A 23,738-nucleotide genomic window follows, 5' to 3' on the forward strand; every position below is an offset into this window, starting at 1 on the left:
GCCCATGCATACTGGCCAAGAAAGTATGAGAGGCTTAAAGAGGCTTTCATGTCACTTGTGGCTGGTTTTGAGGGTACTATCAAAGATCTCTGAGGCAAAAAAACAACCAAGATATTAGATAGGAAGAGAGAGCTAAAAAGAATTCTGGTAGACTTTCTCCATCTTGTCAGCAAAGCCCATGTGACCCTTTGTCTTGCAGGGCAAAAAGAGCAGCACAACATTTGTCCTACTGTCCTGTGCCATGTTGTGATTTCCAGGGGGACCTAGCCTGGGATCAGTGTCCAGCACGTCTAGCAGGGTTTGCACCTTCTGCCACAGTAGAGGTTAGAAATGCAGGAGAGGTCAAAGCCCCCTGAGGTGATGGGCACTCCCTGACAACTGAGGATGCTGCCAACAGCAGCGGAGGTGGAGGATCCCACTGCAGTATTCCAGGCAAGGTCACCACCATGGGAGTGTGCTCAATTACAATGGAGGTGTTCTAGCAGAAATACCTGCTATGGTAGTGGTATGGGAGACCTGAAATATTTAGCAGTTATGCTGAAACCTTTCATGATTCATCCAGTGCTTGGCAGCAGAGCAGGGAAAGGACAGGAGATGCAAGTTCATGCATCATGCTCCTGTGCAATACTAACAATGCTACAATCTGAACACAAGCTCAGACATTCCTGTGCAGATGTCTAGTCCCCCGAAGCTCTCCGAATGAGACATGGGACTTTGAGCTAGAGCTACAGGGAAAATCACGATAGAACGTGAACGATAGAGATGGATTAAGGTGTTATTTGTCCTTCTCCATGTTGATGAAAGAGATGAACGCATGCACATGTGCTCGTGCCCACAGAATATGTGGAGCAGAAGCAAAGGCCAAGAGAAGGATCTGAGTGGTCAGATCATAGGCTTATACTGAGAGAACTTCCTGCAGCTGTATACACATCTACCACAGCAGTTCTTCCAAGCCTTTGTCTTGATCCTGAGGGTCAAATAGAATGTTCTGCATGGTGGGTGAAGACGGAAGTCCCTGGCCAGTCCTGGTCCTTTCTCATCAGGGCTTGAGAATCAGGGAAGTTGTGCTGAGGGAGTCTAAACAGCAGCGCAGCAGAAGACAGCAGAAGCTGGACTGGAGTGTGAGTACTGAGCTCCGCTTTCCAGGTACAACATTGTCTACTGTGAGATGTGCTCTTCTCATCTGGCAGCACAGTTTGAGATACAGCCCTTGTGCATGGAGAGCTGGGGAATGGCTGCAACAGGTCTTTAATCTGAGGAGAAAACAGGTGACCAGCTGCACAACCCAGTCCAGCTTTTTTAAGAAATTGAGCAAAAATGGCAGGAGACATGCATGGACGAGCAAGGAGTTTCATAGTTTCGTGCGGGTTGGAAGGGACCTTAGATCATCGAGTCCAGCCCCCGGGATTCGAGCCTCTGTGTAGCAGAGCGGCACTTCTACCACTTGCGCCACAGGGGGGATTCGAACTCCGGGCCCCAGTGTTGCAAGGCGGCATCTTTAACCACTGCGCCACCGGGGCACACACCAGGGAGTTTGTGGATAAATTGAAAGGTAAGAAGGTCCATAAAAGGTGGAAATAAAACCTACACATTTGGGAGAAGAATATGAATAGTGACAAGGTCTGAAGGGATGTAATGAGGAATGCTAAGGCCCACTGAGAATTCTTTCTGTCAAGCGTGGACAAGAATAATTAATTCCATATGAGAAGCATCTGTCAATTACTGCTGCAGTGAAGGCAGGATGTGTGTTATATGTAGTTTGACTCAGATCCATGGTGAGAGCCTGGACTAGGCCGCAATCAAAGGCAGACTGTGTAGTGATGAAGCTGAATTCTCCATTCAGAAAATGCTCAAGGAGCCTGGCAAGGCCTTGTGGACAACAGGAGACCTCCAAACTAAAAGGAACACATGCAGCAGGTCTGCAGCAAGGCTGCTCTAGATATGGCCTTGACTGAAGGATGAACGTCTACAGGGTGCCCCACTCTCCAGTGCATAGGGGAGAGATGGATTTGTGCTAATTCCCACCAAAGAAAGAGTTTTCTCATAGAACCATAGTAAACAGAATTACAAAAAGTCATAAAGAGACACAACGAATGATGCAGCAATGGTTTATTGAATCAAAGGAGGGAAATGATGTCACTCCAAGTGGAGGCCCAGAATGTGGGAAGCAGCAGGGGCAGACAAGAATCTGTTCACCCTTTGCTATGGCAGAGTTGCCACACAACAGCCATCTAAGTGCTCATTAAAGGAGAGAGGATGGCAGGTCACTCATGTGGTTTCTGGGACCTTCGCAGAGAGTTTTGTGGAGAGCAGAAGACAACAAAGAGAAGAGTGAGAAAAAGTGAGTGGAAGAGAGTATTGGTTGACATTGGCCATGTAGTCAGAGAAGCCAGGCTGTCCCATCCTGTCAGTCCTGACAGGGCAAGCCAGACATGGTCATCTACTCTGAAAACAGCAGCACAAAGTCTGTTCCTCTGTCCAGGACCATGTTCTGAGATCGTGGGGATCCTTGTCTGGGGCAGTGTCCAGAACCTTTAGCAGGGGCACCTTCTGCCACAGTAGCGGTTGGAAATGCAGGAGAGGTCAAAGCCCCCAGAGGTGATGGGCACTCCCTGACAGCTGAGGATACTGCCAACAGCAGCGGAGGTGGAGGATCCCACAACAGTGTTCTGTGGGAAGGAGCTGAGGATGGGTCCAGGCAGGATCACCACCACGGGAGAGGGCTCGATGGCGATGGTTGAGTCCTGGCATTGCCTGACACAGGGCTCATTGCAGCTGCTGGCCAGAGGAGTAGGGCCACAGGGCTGGCATGGCACACACGGGTTGCAGCAGGACATGTCTTGGGGATGAACGTGCACCTGTTGGGAAGGAGGGTTGGGCAAAGAAAGTGAAGAGCGTGGAGCAATCCGTCATCCCACTTTGAGGGAACCAAGGCACATTCAGTACAGGGATCTGAAGCCATTCTAGAGAGGGCCAAGGCTCTCTTGACCTCCTCCTGTCAAGACCCAGATTGACCCTCCACTGCCCATTCAGCTACTTCCGAGGCCCTAGCCCAGAAACCCCTTGAATGCAAGCCCAGGGTCTCTCCCAGAAAAACTTCTTTCCCTCTTCCTTCCTCAGGGACAAGCAGCTCCATGATCTGTCTTGGAAGACAGCTGACATCAGATGAGAGGTTCACAGGGCTCATGCCTCCTTCTGGAGAATAAGAAAGACAAGAAGGGGACTCATACTCACCTGGTTCTGAAGAAGAAGGTGGCTAGAGTAGTGGGTGAGAAAGCAAGGAGCTGGACTGCCTTTTATAATGGACTTATAATGCCCTATATCCTGAAGCATCAATTATAGCAGTGATTATTTTCTGACAAGCTCCTCCTGAATGCATGATCATCCCAGATAATGATATGGGCCCTGTGTTTTCTTCCTGTGCTGCTGTGTTTCATTACCAGCTTCAGACTTTGCCCATCCCACACTGAAGGCATCCACTTATAGCTTGTAGGGAGGCCCAAGCATTTCCGCACAACAAATATCAGTGTGGGCAACAGACTCAGGGAACCTGCTGGAAGAGTCCATCAAAGGCAAATGATGTCAGCCTGGGTCACTCCTTAGGGATTCTTAGTTTCCTTTCTGGAAAGAATTGTAGCAGGTACTGGGTGTGACTCTATCCGACTTGACAGGGCTTTGTGGAATATTCTGCTTTCCTCTTTTCTTTCCTCTCTTTTAGTCTCTGAGCTCTTGGTATTAGGCAAGAATAGTTTTGCAGTACTCTTTCCAGTTTTTTAAGAATAACCCAACAATAAATGGCATAACAAAGGGCCTGCTTCAATATGAAAGAGTAAGAGGAGCCATACACCCAGTGGGTGAATCTTATATCCTGTCTGGGGATGGGAACGCTGACTTTGTGAGCAATTGTGCAGGAGGAAGTGGATTTTTCTGAAATTACTCTATATAGTGTAACACATCCACAAAGAGCTCCTTCTTTATTTCCATATCATGGTGCCTTTTATTTTTTGTACAAGAATATACTGTACATATTTTCCTTAACTTATTTCTGTAATTATTCCCAGCAGTACTCAACACAGGTAAGCACAGCTCAAATGGATGGCCCAATAGAGCAAACCTGTCTTGTCTTATCAGTGGCTTCAGCGTCTTCTTCAGGTCTGCCAGTGCACCTTTCCTCTCTGTTCAGTCTCTGAGTACCATGCAATTTCATTAACAGATATAGGGATATTAGCATACACTTGTGCCTTCTCTGTGTTGGATTTGTGCAAATGTCTGCGAGTGCAGATTTTAGCATGATTCCTTCCTCGTGGGCATGAGCAGGTGCCCCATGTCCCAGGCTGCATCACATGACTTATTGCCACTGATTTTCCAGGTCTGCTGTAGTGCCAAGTGGCCTGCATGGCAGCTCACTGTACTCTCACCCACATCAGGCACAATCAAGGGACCAGGGCTCAGCAACACCACCTCATCCCATCTTATTCTTTCTCTCTTCTGTCCTTCCAGCCCCTCTTTGTTGGGAATGCTGCAGATGCTCAGATGCCTTCAGTTCTGCCAAAGGAATTCTGCAATAATCCTCCAGCTGTCTACACACATAGCTGTAACCCAAAATGTGCTGCATGGTGGGAAGAATACAGCTTACAGCAGACAAAGCACTGGCTGTGCAGATTTGCCCAGCAGTCACATTTCAATCCAGCTTCATTAAGAAATTGAGCAAAAATGGCAGGAGATCTGCATGGATGAAAAAGAAGCTCATGGAGAAACACTGGGAGAATACGAAAGTCTATGCAGTATGGACATGGGAGCAATATGGGCAACCTGGGCAAAAGTATGAATGGTATCAGGGACGGCAAGGATACAGTGATGAAGGTTAAGGTCCACATAGAATTAAATCTGGTGAGGTAGAAAATACAAAAGGCTTATTCAAGTATGTCAACAGCAATAGAAAGATGAGAGAAAATGTGGGTCCTCTGCTTAACAAGGTGAGTGCCCTGGTAACAGGGGATGCTGAGAAGGTGGAGATGATGAATACTTACTTTGCTTCAGTCTTCACTTCTAAGACTGCCCCTTGGACATTCCAGACCATGGAGGTAAGAGACAGTCTGGAGAAGGGATGCTTTCCCCATAGATGAGGAGGAGCTGCTCAGAAATCATCTCAGCAAAATCAATACACACTAATCCATGGGCCCCATGAGGGATTAGAGAACTGGCAGGAGTGAATGGTAACTTGCTCTTTATCACCCTTGAAAGGTCTTGGAGAATGGGATAGGTGCCTAAACTTTGGAGGACAGCCAATATCACTCTAGTCGTATAAGCACATTAACATATATGGGGTCATTAGCATGCATTCACATTTTCTGTGTGCTGAATTTGTGCACATGTCTGTGGGTGCAGGTTTTTTAATTATTCCCTTCATAAGCACATGAGAAGGTGCACTGTGTCATGGGCCATAGCATAGAACCCATTCCTGTGATTGAGTTTCGGCACTTAGAGTAGTGCTGGGTGACCTGTGTCATTCTGAATTATCCTGCTCTGACCCATGTCATGAGCATCCAGAGATCCAGAGCACTACACCATTGTTTGTTGCCTAAGAGAGAGTGTTAGGAGGAAACAGAGCAGATGGGTATGTGCAGAGAATCCTGGAATTCTTTCCTAAGGGAGCCATGGCATCTTTTTAAGAAGGAGGTGGAGACTGTGACACTAAGTCTTATCCTTTTGTCATGCTTGGACCTTACAAAGAGAAGCCTTGTCTTCTCAGCAGTTGCTGTGAACTAAGCCCAAGTGCAGTGGGAGCTGCCAGCCAAGACCAGTGAGGGCAGTGGCATCAGTATCACCTACTCACTTCCCAACATACAGTCCAGTAATTACATCCACTGGTACTGTCAGCTCCAACATCAAGGCCTTGCATTCCTCATGAGTGACCTTAAAGGCTCCAAGGAGGTGCTAGTTCCAGCAGAGTGGCTGTTGGTAGCAGCACAGTCCTGTCTGGGCCTTCAGAGGAATTCTACATCCAGTGCAGCCAAATTCCATCCTGACTAGGGTGCACCTCTGTGAACTCTCTAGTGTAAAGACTGCAGCACTCATAGCAACCACTGACTTAGGCCAATGTGAGTAAAACACAGATAGGCAAGATGGTACGTAACATGTTATCCAGCTCGTATTTCCTGAAAAATCCTTAGAAAATGTGAACTGAGGTGAACTGGGAGGAATAATCACCTTCTGGTGAGTGAAAAGTGAGGGAACAAGAATTGTGGAAATAATGCATGTGTAGGAAGCTACACATGGCAGAATACTCTAGATGATAAGAACATTCTGGTTTCCGAATGGAGGCGTGGGTTTAGGGCGCCTCCGGTGGCGCAGTGGGAGGAACACCACTTGCAACACCAGAGGCCCAGGTTCGAATCCCCCCTGTGGTGCAAGTGGTAGAAGTGCCGCTCTGCTACACGGGAGGCTCAAATCCTGGGGGTTGGACTCGATGATCTCTAAGGTCCCTTCTAACCCGCACGAGACTGTGATACTGTGAACAGATACCATAAAGTCAAGGACTTCAGTCAGCACTCTGCCTCTGCATGCCAGGCTAGAAGAGGCTCAGAATCAAAACAGAAATGGTCAGTGATGTACCTGGTACTGACTCTTTACACATCAAAAAAGAAATACACTGAGATCATTTGGTACCTTCCTACAGTTATAAAGGTGAGGCAAGTTCCATCAAGATTAGGAGAGATCTGGAGAACGTAATGACAAACAGGACCATGTGCCACCTGGAATGTTCCATTAAGACCAGGAGTATGAATTCAGATACAAACGTCTTGCTCTAATTTGCCATGGGTCCAAGATTTCAGAAAGGGACGGTGTCAGAGCAAGGATTAGTACTGCAATAAAGGCACCAGTAAGCTTTAAAGATGAAGCCCTTGTCTGTCCTGTATCTCTTTTCCCACAGTCTCTGTTGACTGCTGCCTGTCTCATTTTCCATCTGTCTTCTCTCATTCTCTCTCTCTTCTTCCATACAGATGGAAATACAAACATTCGTTCAACTGCATATTGGATTAAGCTACAACTTTTATTCTTTTTCTCAGTTCAGCTATTACTGAATTGGGTTGCTGGAAGGCTGGGATGGAAGGATGGGACAATGGTTTTAAACATGTATCTCTTCATTCAGAGTGATAATGTTCATCTTTGGGTTCCTTTTTGTCTATTTGTTAGATTTTCCAACATAAATTTCAGTATTCTGCTTCTGAAAAGGAAAGGTTAATGTACCCTGATTAGGCCCAACCATGTTCCTAGTTCTCTCACTCAGCATTTCCATGCTTGACTATGCCTATATTACTAAAAGGGCAAAATATGTCTTGCTTGGGATAGCTTGGTAATGTCTAGGAGGAATCAAACATTGAAGAGTTTAGGAAAGTAAATCCTTCTGAGATCACAGTCCACAAAACTGCATGAGCAGATTGTTTCAAGAAGGGCAAGGAAGAAAAAAAGAGCTGCTAGGATAGTAGCATGGGTGGTCCCACATAGTTGAGTAAAAATCTTGCATGCCCAGGACATCAAGTGCTTCCTTTCTTTCAGTTGCTCAGATATGACAAGAACAAGTTGCTCTATTATCATCTTCAAGGATGGACGTGAATGAAGCTAATTTATCCACAGTTCACTGAATTGTCCTTCTTGACTTGAAGTCTGGAGTGCCACTGGCTATTCTCCAGTTTTCAGGCACCTCTTCCATTCTCCAAGACGTTTCAAAGATGATAGAAAGTAGTTTTGCAAACTACCAGCTCTAGAGAGCTGGAAGGTTCACTCCATCGCTAATGGATGAATTCCATTGGGGTCCATGGGCTTGTGCACATTAATTTTGCCTAGATGATCTCTGAAATCTCTCAAACATGAGGAAATCATCTTTGCACCAGACTCACTCTTACCTACAGGAATGTAAGATAAGCTGGTTAGGGTATTCTAACTAATATTCTGGATATTCTTCTTCTTTCTTGGACAGAAATGGTCTGTTCTTAATGAAGCAGTGATGGCTGGCTTGGATCAGCTTTCTTACTAAAACAGCCCTTTTGTTAAACCATTTGTTGTTGGGCCTTTCTTTTGAGATGTGGAAAAGAATCTGCACAAATTCTTGCCTCATACTAAGATCACTGAAGTAAAACAAGTGGAAAAACAGCTGGGCAGAAAAATAATCCACTGAGAAGTGACAAGTAGGTTAGAGTCACACCCAGGACCTGCTACAATTCTTGCCAGAAAGGAAACTAAGAGTCCCTAAGGAGTGACCCAGGCTGACATCATTTGCCTTTAATGGACTCTTCCAGCACGTTTGCTGTGTCTGTTGCCCACACTGATATTTGTTGTGCGGAAATGCTTGGGCCTCCCTACATTCTACTCAATGAATGCTTTCAGTGTGGAATGGGCATGATCTAAAGCTGGAAATGAAACACAGCAGCAAAGGAAGAAAACATACAGCCCATATCATTACCCAAGATGATCTGCATTAAAGAAGAACTTGTCAGAAAATAATCACTATTATAAGCACTGCCTCTGGATATAGGACATCTTAGGTCCAGTATAAAAGGGAGCCCAGCTCTTCGCCATCTCATCCACTACACTTTTCAACTGCTTTAGAATCAGGTGAGTGTCAAGTTCCTTCCTGTCTCTCATGCTTTCCATATAGAGGCCTGAGCTCAGGGGACCTTTTATTTGTTATCAGGATTGTTCTGGGAGAAACCTTGGAGCTGCTTGTCACTGAGGAGGGAAGATGGGAGAAAGTTTGACATGGAGGGTGCCTGGGCCTGCATTCAGGGGGTTTCTGGGCTAGGGTTTCGGTAGTAGCTGAATAGACAATGGACGGTCTATCTGGGTCTTGACAAGAGGAGGCCAAGATAACCTTGGCCCTCTCTAGAATGGCTTCAGTTCCCTGCACTGCATGTGCCTTGGTTCCCTCAAAGTAGGATGACAGGTTGCTCCACACTCTTCCTCTGTTTGGTCCCTTCTCCCAACAGGTGCACATCCAGCTCCAAGACATGTCCTGCTGCAACCCATGTGTGCCATGCCAGCCCTGTGGCCCTACTCCTCTGGCCAGCAGCTGCAATGAGCCCTGTGTCAGGCAATGCCAGGACTCCATCATCGCCATTGAGCCCTCTCCTGTGGTCGTGATCCTGCCTGGACCCATCCTCAGCTCCTTCCCACAGAATACTGTTGTGGGATCCTCCACCTCCGCTGCTGTTGGCAGCATCCTCAGCTGTCAGGGAGTGCCCATCACCTCTGGGGGCTTTGATCTCTCCTGCATTTCCAACCGCTACTGTGGCAGAAGGTGCCCCTGCTAAAGGTGCTAGACACTGATCCCAGACAAGGACCCCCACGATCTCAGAGCATGGCTCCGGACAGAGGAACAGACTTTGTGCTGCTGTTTTCAGAGTAGATGACCATGTCTGGCTTGCCCTGTAAGGACTGACAGAAAGGGACAGACTGGCTTTTCTGACTACATGGCCATTGTCAACCAATACTCTCTTCCACTCACTTTTTCTCACTCTTCTCTTTGCTGTCTTCTGCTCTCCACAAAACTCTGTGAAGGTCCCAGAAACCACATGAGTGATCTGCCAGCCTCTCTCCTTTAATGAGCACTTAGATGGCTGTTGTGTGGCAACTCTGCCATAGCAAAGGGTGAACAGATTCTTGTCTGCCCCTACTGCTTCCCACATTCTGGGCCTCCACTTGGAGTGACATCATTTCCCTCCTTTGATTCAATAAACCATTGCTGCATCATTCGTTGTGTCTCTTTATGACTTTTTGTACTTCTGTTTACTATGCTCAGATGAACAGACTGTCTTGAGTGAGATCACGTGGCATGTGCAGGATGACTGGAGAATAAGCCTAGCCAGCATGGGCTCATGAAGGGCTGGTCCTGTTTGACCAGCCTGATCTCCTTCTATGATCTAGTGACCCATGTGGTGGATGAGGGAAAGGCTGTTGATGTGATCTACCTAGACTTCAGCAAAGCCTTTGACACTGTCTTCCACAGTATTCTGCAGACACTGGCAGCCCGTGGCTTGAACAGGTACTATTGGCTGGGTAAGAAGCTGGCTGGAGGGCTGGGCTCGGAGAGTGGTAGTGAATAGACTTAAATCCAGCTGATGACCGGTCACGAGTGGTGTTCCCCAGGGGTCTGTACCGGGGCCTGTGCTCTTCAATATCTATATTGATAGTCTGGATGAAGGCATTGAGTGCACCCTCAGTAAGGCTTCAGATGACACCAAATTGGCTGGGATAGTGGATCTGCCTGGGGGTAGCAAGGCCCTACAGAGGGATCTGGATAGGCTGGAGAGCTGAGCTGAAGCCAATGGGATGAGGTTCAACAAGACCAAATGTCGAGTCCTGCACTTCGGCTACAACAACCCCAGGTGATGCAACAGGCTTGGGGTGGAGTGGTTGGAAGACAGTCCAGAGGAAATGGATCTGGTGGTATTGATTGATGCTCCGCTGAACATGAGCCAACAGTGTGCCCAGGTGGCCAAGAAGACCAACGGCATCCTGGCTTGCATCAGAAACAGTGTAGCCAGCAGGAGCAGAGAGGTAATTGTCCCCCTGTACTCAGCACTGGTGAGGCCGCACCTTGAGTACTGTGTCCAGTTTTTGGCCCCTCACTGCAAGAAAGATGTCGAGGCCCTGGAACGTGTTCAGAAGAGCTGAAACAAAGCTGGTGAGGGGTCTGGAGCACAGGCCGTATGAGGAGAGGCTGAAGGAGCTGGGAATGCTCAGCTTGGAGAAGAGGAGACTCAGGGGAGACCTTATTGCTCTCTACAACTTCCTGAAAGGAGGTTGTAGTGAGCTGGGGATCGGCCTCTTCTCTCATGTGTCATTAGTGATTGGACCAGAGGGAATGGTTTCAAGCTGCAGCAGGGGAGATTCAAGTTGGACATTAGGAAGTATTACTTCTCAGAAAGGGTGGTCAGGCACTAGAATGGACTGCCCAGGGAGGTGGTGGAGTCACCAACCCTGGAGGTGTTCAAGGAACGATTGGATGTTGTGTTGAGGAACATGGTTTAGTGGGAGATATTGGTGATCAGTGGATGGTTGGACTGGATGACCTTTTAGGTCTTTTCCAACCTTGGTTATTCTATGATTCCATGAGAAAACTCTTGCTTTGGTGGGAATTAGCACAAATCCATCTCTCTCCTATGCACTGGAGAGTGGGGCACCCTGTAGACATTCATCCTTCAGTCAAGGCCATATCTAGAGCAGCCTTGCTGCAGACCTGCTGCATGTGTTCCTTTTAGTTTGGAGGTCTCCTGTTGTCCACAGGGCCTTGCCAGGCTCCTTGGTAGTTTGGGACAGTCGCTGAATCTAGCCAGGTCACTTCAGGGTTTGCCCTTGGTTTGTGCCCCATTCTCACCTCTCAGCTTAGGCCTGAGAGCAGCTGATCACAGGTTTGTGTAGAAGAGATTTTCTGCAGTTCTGCCCAGATCTACACTTCACAGAGAAACTGAAATTTTTCCAAACACACTTGGTAAAAGCTAACTGGTCTTAGTAGTGGATCACATTGGATATAGAAAACACAGTGTTCTCAAAGGAAATATTAAATGAGGCAAACATCAAATCATTTTGTCTCAATACTTCTTTTTTTTTAATGAAATCTTTTCAAAGTACAGCATATGTATGTTTCTTCCTGTGGGGTGATGTAAACTGATACTGAATTCCCTTTCTTTCCCTTGGGCAGTAGGATCCTGCAGCCAGATTTCCTCCTCTTCACCCAAGACTGAACAATGGGGAAAGCCTTCCACTGGAAAGACTTTTATGAGGTTGCATTTGGGGGATGATGGTAGTCCTGGATTTGGATGGTTTTGCAGTTAGAGTTGTCTCAGGACATTTACAGCGTCACTGCTGTTACTTTGAAGCCATTGATCCCAGATGCAGTGTCACCACCTCCCTCCTGTTTGTCTCTCTAGGCATTCCCTTTTCTCCTAATTGCTGAATTCCCTGACAAAGGGCCCTCTGAACCTCAAAGCTACTACACCTCTGGGAACCAGCAGAATCTTGTAGAAAAGTCCTTTCAGATCTGCCAGGAGCTGGGGTGGACTCATGGAAACAGATTAGCTTCTGGAAACTGCTGGAAGGGCACCAGAGAAAGGCTAGATGAAATCTAAACACTCCAACCTTTCTTCCATCCTGTCAAACTAAGAGAGGCTGAGTTTGCACCAGCACCTGACACCAGCACAGAGAGGTGACAGTGCAGGTCCCGGGTCTTGTGCTGGGCAGAGGATCAAGGTAATTCTGTGCACATGTGCACTAGCACATACTGTGTGTGCATATACATTGCACACTCAGATACACAGGCAGTACAAAATACACCTGTGCCTGCATGCAGGTGTAGTTACATCAACGCACTCACAAATGCATATGTAAACAATGTGTGCACAGAAACATGACCTCATGCATGTGCACACCTACACACATAAGGTACGCATAAGCACTCACAGGAATGGATGGACACCATTGGGAGCTGACTGAGTAAATACTGGGTACCTTTCAGTCAAGGCAAGTCTGCAATGCTCTGAGCAGGACAAGCCTCCAGGTGAACTGACAATATAGTTTGTGAAAGTGTAGGGACTGCTCAGAGGAGTCCAAGGATGACAAGCAATTTCTCCAGAGGGCAACTGGAGGAGGAAGAGAAATGAACACCAAGAGTCCACCCAACTGCCTGGGAAGCCAACCACAGGTCCACAGGTGATTCCTAGAGCAAGTTGGGAGGGAGGTGAAAACAGTTATGGCACAACAGAATGCAGGGAAGCTCCTATGTGTTAAGTCAGGGATTGCAGGGCTGGGAGCTGCTGGGCCCTTGCTGTTATTGTGGCCAGAAACAATGCCTCCAGAGTGCCCCAAGGCCAGCATTACTTGCTTTTGTTGGACCCATCTGACACTGCAGCTGAGTCCTCTGCCATCACTGATTCATTCCCTGCAGCTGAGTCCTCTGCCATCACTGACTCATTCCTTGCCCAGAATTCCTAGGGCTTCTCAATCCCCACACTCAGAAGAAGCCTCCATGAGGGAATGAGTGCAGCATAAGTCAGGAAATGAAGTGTCAGTGTAAGGGAAAAGAACCACATAGTCTATGTCATTAGCTGAGATGTTTTCTATTCATCTTGAGCTGCCTGGAAAATTGTCACTTCTGTAGAGGCTAACTCTGGGCTGGGGCAGAGCAGGGTCACTAAAAAATCCATGCCAAGTCTTCAACCCTCTCTAATCTGCTTCTCTTACCTCATTCTTTTTGGGAACCATGTGTGTCTGAAGGCCTTTCCCCTTATCCTTTTCTTGCCATGCTGGATCCTGGTGCTATGTTTAATGGTAGGGGGAGGAGGGAGAAGGTCTGACTCAGAGTGTCTGGGGGTATGCCAGCATGAGATATCCACTAAAGAGAGGTAGCAGCCTTGTTAAACCTAGCCTCTCTGTTAGAGTCATGTCTGGATAAAGCAAAAAAAAAAAAAAAAAAACACAAAAAACACCCTTTTGCCTCTCTGTACAGATTAGATTTGCTGTTCTGGGATGTGACTTGGCAAGTTGAGGAACAGTTCCATACATATCCCTATGCTCTGCTTTCTCCCTTCTCTCCCTCCTAAATGCAACACCATTCTCAAGATATGTCTTGCCACAACCAGCGCCAAAGCCTGCTGGCCAGAAGCTGCAGTGAGCCTTGTGCTCCATCACCCTCACCATGAAGAAGTTCTTTCACATATTGGTCAGGAAATTCCTATGCCCCGGTTTATGGCCTTTCCCCCTTGCCCTGTACCCACAGACCACTGAAAAGAGGTTGGCCATGTCCCTTTGTTTCCCACACTTAAGATATTTATAAACATTAATAAGATCCCCCTCTGAGTATTCTTTTCGCAGGGCTGGACAGATTCAGGCCACCCAGCCTTTCCTCACAGGGAGATACTCCATGCCCTTTATCATCTTTGTGGCCCTCCACTGGACTCTTTCCAGGAGATCCCTCTTTTTTGTACTGGGGAGCCCAGAACTGGATGCAATACTCCAGGTAAGGCCTGACCAGAGCTGAGTATGGAGGAGAGGATCACCTCTCTTGACCTGCTGGCCACACTCCTTTTAATGCACCCCAGGATACCACTGGCTTTCTTGGCCACAAGGGCACACTGCTGGCTCATGGACAACCTGTTATCCAGCAAGACCACCAGGTCCTTCTCCACAGAATTCCTCTCCAGTAGGTCATCCCCAACCTGCAGTTAGGAAGGTCTTTCCTACACTGAAACTACAGGGGATAGCCCAAACAAGGAACCTCAGGAACCTAGAAGCTCATGCTGGACTGAGGACTGAGATCCTGGTCATTGATCAGAAAGGCTGAACTTCCAGTGTTCCCTTTCCAAAGGAGGGAAGACTGAACTCTGTGTAATCACAGCCTAAGCTTGTCTCTGTATCTGTTACTGTCTCCAGTCTCTTCTGTCTTCTGTACTTCCATACTGTAAGGCTCCCAGATGCAACCTGAGAGATCTGCTGTCTCTTTCTGTGGAGCAGGAAGATGGATGATCCGTGGCATCTCCACCATGTGTGGTTGGTGCAGTTTTGTCCCCCCTCAGTGCTGCCTGTACTGACAGCCACCTTCTTGAAGTGAACTCATTTCCTTTCTCACTATCACTAAATTTTTGTGCCCCAGCCTCAGCCTCAGTCACCCTTTAATGGTGGCCTCAAGTTACCAGAAACGAAAGATGTTCTTTCTGGCAGGGGGCAAGGTGAGAATACAAGGAGGTCTTTTATGCTGTGCAAAGCATTTGTGTCTTATGCAACATCCTCATCTCTAAATTGAAGGGACTTGGATTTAACAGATGAGCCACTCTGTGGATAAGGAACTGGATAGATGGTTGCACTCAAAATGTGATAAACAACTTAATATCCAGGTGGAAAGAAGTGACAAGTGGTGTTCCACAGCTGCCTATTCTGGGACTGGTGTTATTTAACTACTTGTCAGTGGGACTGGACTGTGGGGATGGAGGGCAGCTCCAGCAAGACTGCTGACAACACCAATCTTTGTGGTATCATTGATATGCTAGAGAGAAAGGCTGCCACTCAGAAGAACCTTGACTGGTTTAAGAGGCGCTCCTTAAGCAGCATGATCTAGAGGAAGGTTTCCGTACCCATGGTAATGTGTTTTCCTTTCCAACACAAACTGTTTTACAGTTCTATGATTCCTGGAGGTATACAGCAGTGGGACACATGGCAGTAGAACCCTTTCAACCACTGTCCTTTGGAGCTCAGGAAGACTTCTCCAGCTCCACCAGAGCCAGTGGTGACAAGGACTTGACTTCAGGCTTCTCTGCCTGGATAAAGACCCCTGGCTTGTAGACCCATATCCTGAAGAGAGTGAGCTCAACCTCTGCTAACCTCATGTGGAGAGCCTAATGCTGCTGAAGGCTCTGAGAGATCAGCAGATCACAAGCTTGTGCAGAAGGGAATTCTGCTCTAAACAGCATTGTGCTGGGGAGACAGACTAGGTCATAATACAGCATCATATGATCCAGGATTGTAGAAGGCATGAGAGACAGCATTTACAATGGTCTCTAACTTCTCCTCATCCTCCAGTACCTATGCAGAATCAGGAGGCACGGTTTGCACCTGAGAGCAAGGAAGGAAGGGATAGTGTCAGATGGTGGTGAAACACTGGAAGAGATTTCTGAGAGAAACTGTGGATGTTCCATCCATAGAGGTGTTCAAGGCCAAGGTAACTGGGGTCCTGGGCAACCTGATCTAGACCCTGCCCATGACAGGAGGGTTAGAACTAGATAATATTTAAGGTAAATTTCAACTCAAGCCATTCTACAGTTCTACGTGATTTTATGATTCAATGTACCCTCCAAACCCCAAAGTGTACCCTGCACAGCCCAGAAGTCAATTAGTGTTGCAGAGCATAAAGGACTCACAGACTGACATTGAAATTAGCCATCCAGATTACACACAGGGCCTTCACTCCCCTTGCACACACCCAGCTCCTATCAGACAGGGCCATCCAAGACAGTATCCAAGGCTCAAGCCACACAAGGAAGAACTTTCTTACTGTGAGAGTGACAGAGCACTGGGAGAAGCTACCCAGAGAGGCTGTGGACTCTCCTTCTCTGGAGACTCAGGACCTGTCTGGACACTTTCCTGTGTGACCTACTGTAGGGAAAATGCTCTGTCAGGAGGGGTGGACCTGATGATCTCTAAAGGACCTTTCCAATCCCTACAATTCTGTTATTCTGTGCTTCTCTGAACTCCATCATGGATGACCTATGGTGTCTGGCTTTTCCCAGGCATGAAGCAGTTTCCCTGAATCCAGCTCTTTTCTTCTGTGGGCCTGTGGTCAGTCTCTACCAGGTCATCTGACCCCCCGCTGAGGTCCTTGATAGAGTCATACAGACTGGTGTCTCTGCAAAAGAAGTGAGGCAGAGCTGGGGGAGCCCCAGGAGGCAGGGCAGGAGAAAAAAACACCCTCCCAGCACATGGCCATGCAGTAGCAGCCCACATGTTGATATGGAGAATTAACCCAAGTTTTTGTAACTAGGTAATTCCAGGGAGGAGTACTGCAGGTTCTTTTTGATTTTTGTATTCCTGTTAAGTGTCACCTTTGAGTGGCATAATGGAACAGATATGCCGGGAGACACACCAGTAAGAAAACATGCAAAAACACTGCAGCAGGGGAAATCAGAAAGTAATGAGAAGCATAGAGTAATCATCATATACATGACCCCTACCTCCTGCATTGCTCATCACCTCCCAGAGCTGGTTAGCCACATAACCCATGGTGTTAACAAAAGCCCTTGTGGCAAGATAAAGGTGAAAATAGGGGCTTCAGTAGGAGAAGGGCTAAGCTTCTCTGCAGACAGTGCAAGGGAGCAGTTCCTTTCTAGGGATATTCAAGGATCAGATCACTAGTTCCCCAGCAACTTGAAGGACAAGCTTGGGAGTAAGTGAAGGAAGGTACTTCCTGGGAAACTTCCCTGCATGCACAGAATACTCTACAGCTCCTCATCCAGCCATGCTGCCCTCTACATCACTTTTGAGTTGTCAGTAAAATTTCCATGGTAACAAAAGCCCTGCTCAGCTGAGATCTGCTTCTGAGGAAAGAGATGCTCCCCAGACATTCCAGTCAGGTCTGGTGCATTCACACACTGGTCCAGTCAGGATTAAAACTCCAATGTCTGACAAGTATTTGTCCTTTGCACACCTACAAACATCCAAAAAGATGTTATTATTATAAACTATTCATTCAAACTGCAGGACCCGTTGGAAGCCTTCTGAGCAAGTTATTAATGTTAGAGAGCTGATAGGTACAGATGGTATGAAAGGTGTCCCTCTACTATAATTTGTCCTTCTTGCTGGGTGGTGATGTTCAACTCCACGGCACCTTGGAAAAAACCTAATTTAACACCTGTGCAGGGAAATCAAGAGGAGATACAAGGTGGTGAAAGAGAAAGATCCTGGATCTTTGGTTTACAGCAAAAGTCCCGGGAATGGAAACAGCAAAGCAGTGTTGGTTTCTTTGGAAGTCTGAGACTAAAGATTAGCATAGATCCATAATAAAATGATACCCATTACCTCCCACAGGAATACTTCTCAAGGAGTGCTGTCTTCAATTCCTCTTCTCCTGCTGCCTAAAGCAGCTGCAAAAGATGAAAGGTAACCATCCCCAGAGAAAATCATGTCTCTTGAGTCAGACCTTCAGAGGATAGCACTGTGTTGAGCAGTCTCCCACTTTATTCAAAATCATATGTTGACAAAAATTCTAGCCATTGACCTCTGGTCAGCAATTTTCACTGCTAATCTGGCAAGATAATCCATTCACGGCAACTTGTGGCAGCAGTCACGTTCATGTGCTCACAAAGAACTCATCTTTGAGTTTCGTTTAGCTGCAAGATTGTTCCAGCTCTCCAGCCCAACTGTGGCAAACAGAAACAATGAGCATGTTAACTGAGCAGGTTCTTCCATACCTTTTTCCCACAGTACTCCATGACTGAAAAGCCATTGAGTGGTCTCCCACTAAAATCTTCAGTAGTACTAAGGCATTTATTTATTCAGGAAATTATAAGGGTCAATGAACAGGGAAAGATAAACATCTTCCACAATTCTTAATCACAGGTACTCTGAGTACAAGAAGCATTGGAACTATAAAAAGTATCATCATACTGAGGATTAGCATTGCCCACATATTCCAGTTTATATACCATTGAGTTGGCTTTTCTTTGAAAACTCTGAATCCTGATGTCTTGTTGTCTTCTTGTGTTTCCCAAGCACAAGGAAAGAACCAAAATTAACATCCCACTAAGATGCAAATGTTCATTTTCTCACTTTGTCCACCTTCTCAAATGTTTTCAAGCTATGGCAGGGGAGATTCAGGCTGGACATTAGGAAGTATTACTTCTCAGAAAGGGTAGTCAGGCACTGGAATGGACTGCCCAGGGAGGTGGTGGAGTCACCAACCCTGAGGGTGTTCAAGGAAAGACTAGATGTGTTGAGGGACATGGTTTAGTGGGAGCTATTGGTGATCAGTGGATGGTTGGATTGGATGATTTTTTAGATCTTTTCAAACCTTTGGTGATTCTATGAGTCTCATCCCCCATAGGCACAGACCCTCTTTCTTCTTTTCATGCTTTGCTTGCTTCTGTATTTGAATGTCTTGTTTTTCCTTCTGACATTTCTCCCCAATACTCACACCATCCTCAGCACAAATAGGTATACCTCATCTCAGAATGTCTCACTGTAAATACTTTCATATCTATTCCCTCAGGGAAGAAAAATTTTCAGGGACCATGTTTGGATTTCTCAGCTTCCACCACAGCTGCTCTCCAGGGATAGCTCTTCAGTTCCCGAAGTAGGCATTGCAACACAGGAGCTGTGTGGAGAGAGAAATATAAATGGTCCTCTGGGCAACCATCTGTTTTTTCTTGGGCAGAAGTCAAGAACACAGGAAATCTTCCCACAAAGAAATGGTGATTACCCAGAGCTGGAGGAGAGATATGTAATAGCTCCAGGGTTTCAGCAGAGAATCTTCTCACCTCTTTGGCTCATGGGTCTTACTCATCTGCTGAGGATTTAGTTCATCCTCCCATGCAGGTCCAGGAAGATATTTCCCCTCCTTGGGTTATGTTGAGAAGGTTGGAATATGAAGGATGGAAAGTACAAACACTAACATATCTCCTACCAAGGACCCTCTTCTCCAGCACTAATCATCAGTTTCCCCATATTCAATCTCATTTTGAACCCATGCCAGTTTTGCTGGATCATTCTGCTCGTTTCCCCAGACTTCAAGTCTTATTTCAGCTGTGAAAGTCACATGGGGTGTTCTTAATGATAGATCTCTCTGCTGCACAGGGTGGGATGCAGAGATCCAGACTCACCAGAGATACAGTCAGTCAAGCAGAGACATAACCACTCCCAAGGTACCCTTGTGTTACATGCTACAGGCAATTATGTGGGCTCATCTTACAGAGACAGACAGTGTTAAATTGGAACTTGGCATCCTCCACATAGGGAAGTAACATGGCGTTCTCTGCAGACAGTGTGAAGAAGTACCTCACTAAATCCAACCCTAGATCTGAATCTGGATTGGTGGCTATCCACCAGCAATAGTACTTAAGGGGCCCAGGTACCTGGCGGACTCAGGTGTATCAGAACATGCGTCATTAGAACAGGGACTGGAGCTGTTGCTGGAGAAGTTTAATTGCATCATTTATGTAGTCACCCCAAGATGACTGTGTTGAGAATGGGACTATTTCTGTGCATGATATGAGAAGCCAGAAACTCATATTTACACTGCTTGACTATACATCCCCCTCTTTATCAGCTCTTCCCTTTCCCCACCGTCCATCTCACTTCTTATAATCTAAAAAAAAAAAATAAAAAAATAAAAAAATCTGATCCATGACATGTATTGTAGTCTTGTGTCAAAACTCATACAACTGTCTGCCAGTTTATACTGCTTTCAGCCGTGTCTCAGCAGTCATTTACTCCATCGGTTATCTCTACATCTGCTACTGATAGAGTATAGCAGCCAGTTTTTCATATGAAGGAGGGGTAAGTTTTCATGCTTCTCCTTCTTATGCTTCTTATAAAATATTTTCTCCATAATTCCTTCCTGGGCCTTCTGCAGTATTTCATCTATCTTTACAATGACCTAGACTTCTTTGCATGACTTAGAAGGATTTGTTCCCTCCTACCTATCTAAAACTCATTTAATTATTTTGGGATATAAGGTCTGAACACAGTAGGATCTCTTCCATAGAAGTTGTCTCTTTCTCTAAAGAATGATGTAAAAATAACACATGAAAAAGTGTTTGAAACCATAAAAAGTAATGCAGAAAGTGTTATTTCTTTTTTATGCTCTGGTTCTGATTTGGAACCAGTGTAATTTCTCATGTGACCAAATGATCATTGCAGGGCTGGGACCATCTGGACTCTTTACTGTGAACAGAATAGCAAATAGCCCTACCAGAGACCAAACATCTCTGGACATCTTTAGTGTTCAGTCCATGTCTTCTGACTACAGTGACGACACTGACGCATCCATGTCCCGGAAATCCTTGTGCTTCTCATTGTGCATGAAGGAATGGGCATGACATAAACCAGGAAATGCAAAGGCAGCATAGAGGGAAACAGCAGCACATTCCATGTCATTAACTGAGAAGTTTTCCGTTCATTATGAGCGTATTACAAAATTGTCACTTATGCAAAGACTGCCTTTGGGCCTGAGGCAGTGCAGGACCAGTATAAAAGCTAGCCCAGCTCTTTATTCTCTCAACCACTTCTCTCACCTCCTTCTCCTTCAGAACCAGGTGAGTTGGAATCTCCTTTGTCCTTCACCTCCTTCTCTAGCCTTCAAGGACATCTTAGGCAATAGCTGATCCTTGATCTTCTGTTAGTGCTCTGAGATCCTGGTCAGGGGAGAGGGAAGACAAGAGAGCACCTGTAGAGTAAAAAGGCTGATTCTGGGCAGAAACGTTCCTGGGCCTCATTGCTATATGAAGGACTGTGGTGGGCTCAGACAAAGAAACCCTCATGCCATGCTGCTCAGTCTTTACCTTTCCTCTCTAACTGCTGTAGGTTGCAATCTGTTCCTTAAGTAATCCTGCGCTCTGTTTATTCTCTTCCTTCATCCTCAGGTGTACCTCCAGTCCCAGGACATGTCCTGCTCTGACAAGTGCCAGCCATGTGAGCCCTGTCAGCCATGTCTGAGCTGTGGCCCAACCTCTCTTGCCAGCAGTTGCAATGAGCCCTGTGTCAGACAGTGCCAGTCTTCTACTGTTGTTCTCGAGCCCCCTACTGTGGTGGTGATTTTCCCTGGCCCCATTCTCACCTCCTTCCCACAGAATACTGTTGTGGGATCCTCCACTTCTGCTGCTGTAGGCAGCATCCTCAGCTGTGACGGAGTCCCCATCAACTCTGGATGCTGTGACCTCTCCTCTATTACCAGCTGCTACCATGGCAGAAGGTGCCCTCCCTGCTAAAGCCATGACTGGTAACTCAGAGAAGGACACCTACATACAAGGAACCCAGAAGATGATGCCTGATTGACAACTGAGATGTTGGTCATTGCTTTCAAGAGAGGCCGATTATCCCCTGCTCTTTCTACAGATGGTGGCCGTTCATTAAGAAGAATGAGCCTGGGCTCTCTGAAAATATGGCCAGTGCCTCTCTTTCCCTTACTCTCTTTTTTCCCTCCTTTTATTTCATTGTTTACTGCTCCTCTGGCCATGAGGTTCCCTCTTTCTGCAGGGATGCCAGCTGGCTATCCTGTGGGAACTCCTTTTTCTCTCACCTGTCCATGGCAACCTTTTTTTCTGAGGGTTCCCCTTGGAGACATCGCTTTTCCCACTAGACTCATTAAACTCTGCTGCATCACAGACTGTTGCTTTGTGTGATCCTTGCATCTGTGGGCACTCTCTGAAGCTGTCCAAGTAGAAAGGAATTACTTTGGGAGAGGTAAAAAGGGTCACAAAGGCACCTCTTCATCATTCCTTGAGGAAAATGATGGGACTTAGTGCATTCAATCCCTTTATGGCACTGTTCCTTAGAGCTGAGGATGGTACTTCAGGCTATTTATTGCCAGTGACAATCACCTTTCCCTTGCTGCATTTGGGCCCAGAAATATTTCCCTGAAATCAGAGCATGATGTGCAGATGAGGAGTCCAAGGACTGGAGAACTATCTTATTGCTATCACAGAAACATGGCTGAATGATTCATATAATTGGAAGACCATGATTTAGGGCTATACGGTTTAGAAGGAATAGGCAAGGTAGGAGAGGTGAAGGAGATTTCCTCTGTGTTAAGAAGGGGATAGACTACAAAAAGCAGTCTCTGATAAACAGTTACAAACATTTTGAGAGTTCATGGATTACAATTAGGGACTGGACCAATAAAGAACATCTGGTGGTCAGGGTTTGCTACAGACTGCCCAATCAAAGGGAGCCTGTTGATGTTAGAGTTGCAAGAGGTGTCATGCTCACAGGTTCTCATCCTGATGGGAGATTTTGGACACCCAGATATCTGCTGGGAAAACAATATGGTGAGCTGCAAGCAACCCAGAAGACTCCTGGAGTCCACTGACAACTTTCTGGTCCACATACTGGACAGACTGACAAGAGGTGAAGTGCTGCTGGACCTGGTACTCACCAGTGTGGAAGAGATCATTAAAGAGGTTAAGATCTGAGGCATCCTGGGCTGCAGTGACCATGCCCTGGTCAAGTTTGTGATCTTGAGGAACATGGGCCTGTGTTAACATGGGCCATTAACTTCAAGATTTGCAGGGACCCCCGTCCTCCAAATCTGACAGGGTCACCCAGCCCTTTTTATACCCAAGTGAGAGTAGTCCAGGACAAATGGATCAGGTGGAAATCAATGCAAGAATTCCCCCAGTATGTCTGAGGATGTTTTCCTCATGAGCTAGATTATATTTCATTGCATATAATTCTCTTTTTAGAACTTTCAGATACCTTGTCTGTCTTTTTTTTCTTTTCTGATAAGGCAGTTGTAAATCCTCAGCCTTCTCTTCCCCAGAATGAGCAAGCCTTATCAGCCTGCCTGCACTTCATGTTCTTCACCCCTGAACCTCTCACAGATGCCTCTGCTGCAGTCTGTCAAGAATATTCTTGTACTGGAAAGCCCTCAAATTGATGCAGTACTCCAGATGCAGTGTCATAAGTCCCAGACAAAAGGAGAAGATCACTTCTCACAGCATTCTGGCTACACTCTGACTAATATAACTTATGATATAGTACGCATTCTCTGCAGCAAGGGCACATTCCTTACTCCAGTTCAGCTTGTCCACTAGGACTCCACATATTTTTCTGTTGACCTTCTTCCAAGATAGTTGGCCCTCAGTCAGCTTTGGTGCATGGATTTGTTCCTCCCAAGGTCCAAGAGCTTAGCACTGCATTTATTGAACTTGTTGAGGTTCTAATCAGCCCATTTCTTCAGTCTATTTAGGTCCCTCTAACTAACAGACCTGTACTAAAACATACTGCCTCCTCCCCTTAATTTGGTGTTCTCCACTAATTTGCCAAAAGTGCATTACATTCCATTTTTCCCAGTGTTAATATAAATGTTAAACAGTAGTGACCTCATTATTGATCACTGAAGTGCCACGCTAATTACTACCTACCAGGTAAAATTTGCATCACTTGTCATGGCTCTTTGAGCATGGCAGTCCTCAGCATATCATCCATTTCGCCAGCTATATCTCAATAATTTGTCGATAAACTGCTACAGGAGATAGCAC

The 23,738-nt window shown here is 46.4% G+C and overlaps 1 protein-coding gene and 2 pseudogenes across 2 annotated transcripts; 2 read left to right on the forward strand and 1 right to left on the reverse strand.

Annotated features, from left to right (window-relative positions):
* Window positions 1-2,092: 2,092 nt before the first annotated feature.
* LOC107324981 (feather keratin Cos1-2-like) lies at window positions 2,093-3,345 on the reverse strand. The gene is made up of 2 exons (XM_015885421.3): window positions 3,235-3,345; window positions 2,093-2,858 (listed from the first exon to the last, which is right to left on the reverse strand). The coding sequence occupies exons 1-2, from the start codon at window positions 3,331-3,333 to the stop codon at window positions 2,535-2,537; spliced, it is 423 nt and encodes a 140-aa protein (XP_015740907.1). The 5' UTR covers window positions 3,334-3,345; the 3' UTR covers window positions 2,093-2,534.
* Window positions 3,346-4,803: 1,458 nt separating this feature from the next.
* LOC107324984 (uncharacterized) lies at window positions 4,804-9,716 on the forward strand (annotated as a pseudogene).
* A 10,914-nt stretch (window positions 9,717-20,630) lies between these two features.
* Window positions 20,631-21,848, forward strand: LOC146757263 (feather keratin Cos2-3 pseudogene; annotated as a pseudogene). Its single transcript, XR_014937092.1, has 2 exons — window positions 20,631-20,795; window positions 21,123-21,848. The product of XR_014937092.1 is annotated as a feather keratin Cos2-3 pseudogene (transcript).
* Window positions 21,849-23,738: the final 1,890 nt, after the last annotated feature.

Source organism: Coturnix japonica, chromosome 24, assembly GCF_054131305.1.
Source record: "Coturnix japonica strain WE chromosome 24, WE-NBRP24, whole genome shotgun sequence".
NCBI lineage: Eukaryota > Metazoa > Chordata > Aves > Galliformes > Phasianidae > Coturnix > Coturnix japonica.

Excerpts from the sequence above, each read along its gene's own strand:
- LOC107324981 (XM_015885421.3), bottom strand. The coding sequence starts at position 3,333 with ATGCTTCAGGATATAGGGCATTATAAGTCCATTATAAAAGGCAGTCCA. Across the intron at positions 2,859-3,234 it reads ACCTTCTTCTTCAGAACCAG|GTGCACGTTCATCCCCAAGA; the intron begins GTGAGTATGAGT and ends CCTTCCCAACAG.